The sequence below is a fragment of the Corvus cornix genome, chromosome 8, assembly GCF_000738735.6.
Source record: "Corvus cornix cornix isolate S_Up_H32 chromosome 8, ASM73873v5, whole genome shotgun sequence".
Lineage (NCBI taxonomy): Eukaryota > Metazoa > Chordata > Aves > Passeriformes > Corvidae > Corvus > Corvus cornix.
Window position 1 is genome coordinate 19,193,308 of NC_046338.1, and position 9,053 is coordinate 19,202,360.

Genomic DNA, 9,053 nt, shown 5'->3' on the forward strand with positions numbered 1-9,053 from the left:
AGGTGTGAAAAGTCAGCTGGAGTAGAGGTCCAGCACAGAGCTTTGTGTTAGCTAAAGCAGCCCTGAGCACAGTGAAGGGCTCTCTGCTGTCCAGCAGCACGGGGTCCCTGCAGCTGGCTCCTTGTTTCCTGGGGCCTCCAGTGGAACAGGATGGCCACAGATCCAGGCTCCAAGGAACGATCTGTTCCACACAGCCGGCCTGGCTGGGGCTGCCCAGGCCCACAGCACCTGTGGTTCACTTTTGATTTAAGAGGCCTGGGAGATGCTGGCACACTCCTTTAATCACCACAGCTTCAGTCACTGACACCTGAGGACAGCTGGAGAGGAGCTGCAGGGCTGGGCCTGGGGCACTGCACTGCCTGGGGAACAATAAGCAACAAGGAAAACTGCAGAGAAAGGTAAACAAAATACAGCTGTTCTGGTGGTTACCTCAGCTGGGAATTGCAGTACAGTGGAGAGGGTGGTTTAGTACTCCTGAAACATTAGCTAATCAGAGCTTTTGATAAAAACCATTTAATATTTCCATTGCAACACACATGACAAAACCCGACACTACACATTAACATGGTGCTAATTTATAAACAAACTTACACATTTCACACAGCAAAACGAATCACTGAACAATCCTCTGGGTGCACTTGAGTAACTAAAGTAAAAGGAATGAAATACCTTTAACAAAAATAAGGAATAGTTATTGTAAGGGTATTTGCCTGGCAGAAGTCTGTGCATGCTCGTTCTGCAGGGGATACCAAGTGAAAGATGGCACAGAACAGAAACATTACATGATTCTAGCATTTGAACCCACACAGCAGAACAAGCTGAATACGTGTAAGAGAATCTTAAATTTCTTTGTAGTCTTACAGTTGTAAAGTATGATATATAAAAATAAAGGAACTTTAAAATGTTGATACTTGGCAACAGTTAACTATTCAGCTACTTCATCTTTTAATGTTTTAACGTGGTGGCCTACGGAATGGAATACTGAGCAATTCACAGAAAAGTTAGGGGAACCAACAGTGAGAATTTTAAGTCTTAATTTTATACCTTCAGTGAAATAATTTAGCATTTTTTGTATGAGATGTGTAAGTCTATATGCACTTCAAATAAGCTGGTTCCAAAATTAAGCAAGTTTTTAAAACCGAACTGTAAGGGGAAGGTTAGTGAGGCAGTCATGCCAACATATGAGCTTGACCATTACTGAAAAGGACAGCACAGCACAGTTTTCTTGTGCTTTCCCTCTGCCTCATCCTTTCTCTGAAAGGAGTCAAGAAATAGAAATTCAGGTAAGTGTTCTCACTCAGGGAACGTATATTTCACCTGTTACAAAAAATCAGAGAACTTAGGTGGGTTTTTAGGAGGATTTACAGGGTCAACAATATACTAAGGAAATTCTGCACAGCCCTGGTGACAGCAGTGTTGTTCCCACTAAAGCTCCTTAAAGCTTTATCTTCCTGTCCTTAGGCTCAAGCACTGGAACATCATCCAAGTCAGTCAAGCTCCCTTCCTCAAAGAAAACTGGCTCATAAAATTGTGTCAGTTCACACTGATACTTTACTAACACTCTATTGCAGGACATTCAAAAATCCCCCCCCAACAGTTAAAAGAGGACTCTTACTGTAAGAACCCTGTCTATGATCCAGGAAAATAGGCCGAGGCTGGTGTTCCAGCAGCTTTTGGTGACAGCTGGGCTTTGGTTGGCAAGTAGGGTCTCAGGTACTCTGCAGAACAGCACAGGACACTGCATTGAACCAGGGCTGTTACTGCCCTGCAAGTACATTGCAAATAAGGCCTTGCTCTATTGTTTCGTACTTACCCGAGTTAAGTGTGTTTTGACTAAGCCCTCGTAAAGGAATGCTGTCATCTTTTCTCTTGAAATACTTGGATTCCAGACCCAGCTGATCACCACTAGAAACAGAAAGGCCAATTACAATTTAAAGCAAATGCAGTTTATTATCAGTGCATTACAATGAGGGCAGCTACAGACTTGCTCACGAAAACCTTCAGTAAGAAGTGTGACTATGTTTCTATGACCTTTACCATTTAAAGTTGAACTATAACTGAGTACATTAAGAACAGCCTAGAACTATTTTTTTCAGTGAGCCAGCACTGGCTGGCTTAGATCTGCCAGCAGGAGCAATGCTGAACTGTTGTTCTTTGGGGCCCACTCCTGAAAAGCGCAGCTCTTCCTCTGGTTTCGACAGACCACCACAAAATTCATTAGCATGGTAACGAAGAAAGGCAGACCACAGAACTACGCTTGGTACTAGAACCATTTTACTCGGTTCCAAACACACCAAAATGACAAAGGGCTTTATAAATATAATAATGAAAATACTAAATTGCAGTAGATGACACTCACTTCTCCTTATTCGCCGGGTGACCGGCTGCAGGCACTGTGTGAGCATCCGAACATCGACTCAATTTCAAAAGCTGTGAGTTCAACTGAACCTGCAGCGACAAAGAGCTGCAGGTTAAGAGTTACTCCAGATCTGAGAGTCCCCTCCCCCGACAGCATTCCCAGAGAAAAATTTCCAGGGATTTGTGTTTCTACACCTCACTGGCCCTGCTGTGCAGCAAAGCCTGCAAGAACAAGCAGCCTAAAGACAAGCATTAGCTGTAACATAGAATATACAGAATAACAGTCATAATATTCATGGCAAGGAGCCTAGGAGTAAGTACAGTAAATATTTATGTACTTTGAGAAATAGTCAAAATGTTGTGCTTTGATAGTTTGTATTGTCACATTCTTAACCAAACAAAAGAGTCAAAGTGCCTGCCTTTGGTACTGGACATTGGGAATTCCCATTTTTGTTGTGTGTCGGTTCCAGAAAGTTCTGGAAGGCATAGAAAGGAGAAATGGGATGACTGATTCCCGAGCTGTGAAAGGATGGTCGGTCAGGCTGTAAAAGAAATAAAAACACATCCATAAAGGAGAAACACAATTCTTCAAGTAATTGTAGAGATTAAAAATTCCACAATTAACAACTAACTGCCATTACAAAGCCAACATTTATGTGAGTCTTCCTGATGGGAAGAAAACATCACTTTTCCAAGTTTTGTACATTTAAGGAAAACATAACTTTAAAAAGGTTAGATGAGGTGAGCACTCAGCTAGTAAAAAGCTGCACACCCTGTAATTGATTAAAGTATTAAACGTATCCATCTACAAATCAAGAAACCTCTTTGTATGAGCATGCCCTTCCACTATGAACAAGCAGCTCATCAGTTCCTGTTGCTGCTTTGTGACAGCAGAGATTTGTACAACACAGGGTGAGAACCAGCAAGTTACGTTATTCAACAATGATTGCAGGCAGCGTTCTGAAAGTCCCTGACTTTCCTGTTTCTGAAAATCACTAGTAAGAGTATTCAAATAGTACACTTTGAGTTTTAACCTTTACAAAGAGAATTAGTAAGTTAACCTCTCAACACTAAAATGCCTTTTTTTTTTTTGCCTTCACACTGCACTTCATCTTTTCCAAGATAATTCTGTATTGCTTTGTGTATTTTATGTAAATGAGAGCTTAGAAGATTCTCACCTACAAGGCCCAGGACAAGAACCACCCAGCAGGGTATGACATTGTTGAAAAACAAACTAACAACCCCAAACCACACCCACCCAAAACTGTAGGCCCAGAAGAAGATGAAAGCACTTTTTTTTCCCTTCCTTTAAGGCCCTGCATTGTAGCAACTCATGACCACCTCACCAGCCTGGTATTTACAGCTCTACCTTACCATGCTGTGAGGTGAAACAGCAGCCCTCCCACCACCATGGGCACTGGCAGAGGTGTCCAGCTTCTTTGCCATCTGAACTTCACTCAGCTGTTTGTTCAACCAGGTGATAACTGCAGAGAGGAAGAAAAAGCTCAAGTCCATTTTGCTACCTCTTACAAGCTGTTTGAAATGGCCAGTAGCCCTTCCTCACAAAAAGTGACAACTCACTGGGTGTTTTTCCTCTCTAGTCCCATGCAAAGCCATTTGTTGAAGCTTCCTCCCCATGTCCAGGCCTCTGAGCACCCACCCCACCCCACAGCCCCAAGGGAAGGCTTCCCAGCATGCAGCTCTTGGCTATTGCATGACCTCAACAGCCAGAGGCTTGTTTTCCATACACAACAATAATTGCAGGTCTTCACAAAAACCCCAAAAGCTGCTTCCATCCATTTCAGTAGCAGTGAGATCACTGGGTCATTTTTACAGAGGGAGATACCAAACTGTATAAACCTACCATTTTCATTGGTTTTCAGTAACTGCTTGCTTTCTTCGAGTTTTTGTATTGTATTTTCTAGCTGTTCTTGTAGCTTGCAAACCTGTAATGCCCAGAATAATTAATAACACCATCAGGAGTTATACTACTAGTGTTATACTAACTACAAACAACAAAAAAAGCACTTATGAAGTTGTACTAAAATTAAAAAAGTTTGAACTTAGTTTTTCACAAAAGCAATATGGTAATTCTTTTAAAGGAAGGCCTACTTTTAGCTAGGATTTCGACAAGGTGACAGCCAGAATCCTTCCTGACCTTTATTTTTCTGTGATTAATTAGCGCAAGGACTCTAAACAGGACAATGTCCTTAATGGAAGAAAAAGGTTCACTCTGTTCCTGTTCTTGTTCCCTTCAGCAATTTCCACATGAACGTGCCTTCTATAGGGTGCTGACTCATCCATTACATTGCTTTGTTCTCTTAAAACAATTTTAGTTTTCTTCCATACAAATGGAAGGCCTTTACAAATCAGGTTAACATTAAAAAACCTGGAAGTTGATTACACATTTAAATAAACATGTTAACTAAGCAAAAGAGTATATTCTATTGCATGGAAAGATTTAAGACCTTATTGCTCTAACTAAGTTAAACCCCACAAAACCCAACCAAGTCCATACAACAGCATTTCCAGCACAGGTTAACCCATCAATACCTCCTGCTCTTTCATCTGAAGGGATTGTCCCATCTCCTGTGACTCCCTCTGCTCTTTTTGAAGTTTCTCTTCTTTTTCTGCCAATAGTTTTTCTTGTTGAATTGTTACTGTATTTTTCAATTTTAATTTACTCATTAGAGTTTTCAAATCTCCTTGTAATTTCTTGATAATTTCATTAGCCTATTAAAAAAACCCAAACCATATATTACAAAAATAAACACCTAAGAAGAAGGAAGATGTTGCACAAGGGAATTGTCATGTTCAAACAAACCTTAAGTAGTTCAGCTGACAGCGACTTAATTGTTGTCTCCAGTTTTTCAATATGCCTTTGCTTTTCCTCTGTACTCTCTTCCAGTATCACCTTGAACAGAATGTTACACAATAAAGCTGTGATAGACATTGCTTATGATTTCAAGTAGAATGTTCATTAATTCTTTGAGAACTATCCTTACAAGAAATCAGTGTTTTTCAGTCAAATTTTATAGGATCATTAATCCTTTTTTTTCTTACCAGAAATACCATAAACTGTAACTCCAGTACCACAATATTAAATCTGAACTATACTTTTGATGCCACAATTTAGAATCTTAACTACATTTGAAAGCTGACTTGCTGTATTCATAAAAACTGGTCAGCAGCTACTCTGTGGAAACCACAATTAAGAAAGTTCTACCAAGTTTAAAGAAAATTAATGAAGAAACCTTTTGCTCTTGTGTTGCATCCAAGACTTCTTTTGTTCTGGTGACAAGCTGATCTTTGTCTTTGATCTCTTGTTCCAGGACAGCAACTCGTGTCTGCAGCTGATTAATGAGTTTCTCTTTTTCATGACATTCAGCATCCAGAGTTGTGTTCTCCCGGCGCAGGGACAGCACCTCCTGCTTTGCTCTTTGGCATTCCTAATGTTGGGAAGGAATTGAATTTTATTTTTCAAGAAAACCTGTAATTTTAATTTAAAAAGACGTATTTAAATAGTAAGCATAATATGGAATGAAGAAGAGATTAATAAACTTAATATGCTATATTTCCTATGCAAGCTTACTACTGTTAGAGCATGGTAATGCTCTAACAGTAGGAAGCTTGATTTTGGGTATTGGGAAGCCGTACATCTTCTAATCCAGAAAGCTTTGCTTTCAGTTCTCTGACTGTGGAGTCTCCTTTGTATCTCCTCTCTGTCAGGTCCTTATTGATGACCTCGAGTTCTGAGAGTCTGGTCTGCAACTGCTGAATACTTTTCTGATGCAAATTTTCCAACTCCTTTTTCTGTTGTTCGTGCTGTTGTTGGTACTGAGTTTGTGCCTGTGAGAAGCAAAGAAATGAAGCAGTTATTCAATGAATCTGACCATTCCCATACAAGAATCCTGTTTATTCTTTCCAATCACTGTACCTGGAGAGCTCTTTCCTTTTCACTTGTCAGCTCCTGTGAGTGTTTGTTGCTCAGAGCTGTAGTGTAGGACGTCCATTCATTTTTCAGTTTGTCAAGTTCACGGCTCTTCTCTGACAAGTTCTGTTCAAGTTTGACAAAGCACAGAGTTTAAAAATGTATGCATTTCAGTCAATACTGAAGGATTCTTTACTGTTTCTTACTAAGAGGACATGGAACTATTAAAAAAAGTCTAAATTTCAGCACCAGATGCTGAAATATGTTAATTTTGTAACCAGGAAAAGTAAGGCACTGAGAAGCTGAAGAGCATTTTTCTTAACGCTGTGAAAAAAATAATTCTAATTTTTAATTGCATTTTTTTTCCCAACCACTATTTAAGTGTGAAAAAACAGCCTGCTGATGGTGCCTACCCTTGTAACAGAGAGAACTCTATTAGGGGAAAAAAAGAAATAAAAGTTCTTAAGCAGCATCTTTTCCTCTTTTTGGTTTGTAATTCTGCATTTCAATTCAGCAAACGCATTCCAGTAACTCAAACTGAAGCTGCAGACATGAGGCAAACAAATATTCCATTCCAAAAATAATTCATAGCAGTTTTAATGGAATTGTTCTGTTTCATTATAGTCAAAAAAGTCACCTTGATAATTGTAGAATCTGACCCAAATCATTCTCTTGAAATACAAAAGTGATTACTATGCTGACTGCAAAAATCAAAAAGAAGTTGAGTAATTAAAGTCCAAGACTTCCAATTTATTTACCTTTGTTTCACAATTTTTCCAAATAAAATGATTTTCCATGGAATATATGAAGTATATTTATCATTTATCTTCACATGACCATATATTTAGTATTCAATCTGTGTGTGCATACACAGACAGACCTCGGCACAAAATAAAGTAGAATTCTCCTTGAGTAGTGTGAGAACTCAATTTAACTCTTCAGCTGCAGGCTTTACTCACTCTCTATAAAAGCTACAGTAGACTGTTCTTGTCTTTTCATGCACTCTCACATCCATTATCTTGGCTAGGTAGTGGCTAACCAACCAGCCTACAAAAAGGGACATTTTCCACAAATCAAAAAAGCACAACACACAAAAGTTAAAAATTTATGTTACCTGTTGAGTGTAGCTCAGTTGCCTGGTAAGATCCTCTTCAGTTTTTTTAAGCTTTTCTTCCAACATCATTTTATCCTCCTACGTACAAATTGGCACCAAGTCAAATCCTTAGCTCCCAAAATACCGTTAGTATTTAGCTTTCATTTAACCAGCACAGCATGCCTAAGCACCCAAATACCCACTGTATTTGTGAAAAGATCACCTTATTAAATAAGTGTCATATTGAATAAGACATAATTAGTAAATTTAAAAGAAAAGGCATTAGCCCACAATGTAAAAACTCCAAATTAAATTCTTACCAAATTTCTACAAGGAAATAGAATCTTATCATGAAAACTTGTTTACAAAGAAGTTACCTAAACAACAAATCAACTGAAATACTGTGAATCTATATTAATAGATATATTAATAATAAAATATATTAATAATGTATTAATGATCTTAATAATTATTATATTAGTAATAAAATGGCTTATTAGGTGCCTAGAAACATGACAGCACAGTAGGAAAAACAAATCCCAGGTTATGAAACTGACAGCAGTCATACTTTGAGACCTTTATTTTTCATGAAATCAAACCTAGCATGCTATGAAAATGCATCAACATTCCAATTTTAATTTTCTATTTCTAGCCATTAGTCCTTTGCAGTCCATCAAGCCTCACAATTACCAGCAGACCACGCTTTCCTACAGCCAAGTGCAGAATAAAGACTGAGAGGTTGCAGCAAGTCACCCGTGCAGCTGCTCTGGCCATCAGCACAGGCTGTGAGCAGGGGAGCTGCAGCAGCCAGAGCACTCAGCAGCTGCACACTGTGAAGCACCTCAGCTGCTGCCACTCCAAATGCCTCCTGAATGCACTGCTTTCGGTGCCAGGGTCACAGTCACCATTTAGATCTTACAACATGCACCCAAGTGGCTGCATGCAATGACATATTTGGGCTAAAAGGAAAAATAAATCAGTGCATACAACTTGGTACATTCTTCTGAATTACTGAGAATGAAGAAAATGCTTAAGTACATACAGCATCAAGGTTTAGTTGCAGTTAATGATAAACTTTCATTTTACCTTAAGGCATTTCAAACAGTTGGCTAAAAACTTCTTTATTTCCGCATCAGTTCCTGGCAGGAATTTTAGAGAGAGATGGGTAAGGTGTTTGAAGGGGTTGGTCTCCACTACATTTAAAGAGACAGGTGTATGATCTAGCGCAGGTGCTGAAGAAACTAACTGCAGCAAAAACCTAGGCAAAAACCAAGACAATCAAATGTTTAGCATATTTTTTTCTCACACTACCTGTAGATCCTAAGCTATTTCCCAATAAAATACATTTTTGCATGTAAAAGGCTGTCCAGTTTTTGCTCAAGAAAGAATTCTCCTCCCAAGACTCTGGTTTTGCCAGTTACATCCACCAACTTATATTCAGGTCAGGGGCAGGTCAGATTATCCTTGTTCTACTGACTCTTCTCAGACTGAGTGACTGACAAGCACTTTAAGAACTCAATAGGTACACACAGAGTAACATGGCACACACTTGTGACCTACCTTGGGATATCTTTGTTCTGCTCCTGAATGCATTGCTGAAGCAGATCTATAAATTTTTGCGGGAAAGCAGAGAAGTCTACCAAGAGACCTTGTTGGGACTTTAAACTATAT

At 39.1% G+C, this 9,053-nt stretch overlaps 1 protein-coding gene across 1 annotated transcript; it reads right to left on the minus strand.

Annotated features, from left to right (window-relative positions):
• Nucleotides 1-497: 497 nt before the first annotated feature.
• SASS6 (SAS-6 centriolar assembly protein) lies at nucleotides 498-8,974 on the minus strand. Its single transcript, XM_039556427.1, has 14 exons — nucleotides 8,943-8,974; nucleotides 8,469-8,521; nucleotides 7,404-7,481; nucleotides 6,296-6,415; nucleotides 6,016-6,207; nucleotides 5,613-5,807; nucleotides 5,183-5,272; nucleotides 4,912-5,091; nucleotides 4,223-4,304; nucleotides 3,733-3,842; nucleotides 2,778-2,900; nucleotides 2,360-2,448; nucleotides 1,814-1,905; nucleotides 498-1,718 (listed from the first exon to the last, which is right to left on the minus strand). The coding sequence occupies exons 3-14, from the start codon at nucleotides 7,470-7,472 to the stop codon at nucleotides 1,630-1,632; spliced, it is 1,431 nt and encodes a 476-aa protein (XP_039412361.1). The 5' UTR covers nucleotides 7,473-7,481; nucleotides 8,469-8,521; nucleotides 8,943-8,974; the 3' UTR covers nucleotides 498-1,629.
• Nucleotides 8,975-9,053: the final 79 nt, after the last annotated feature.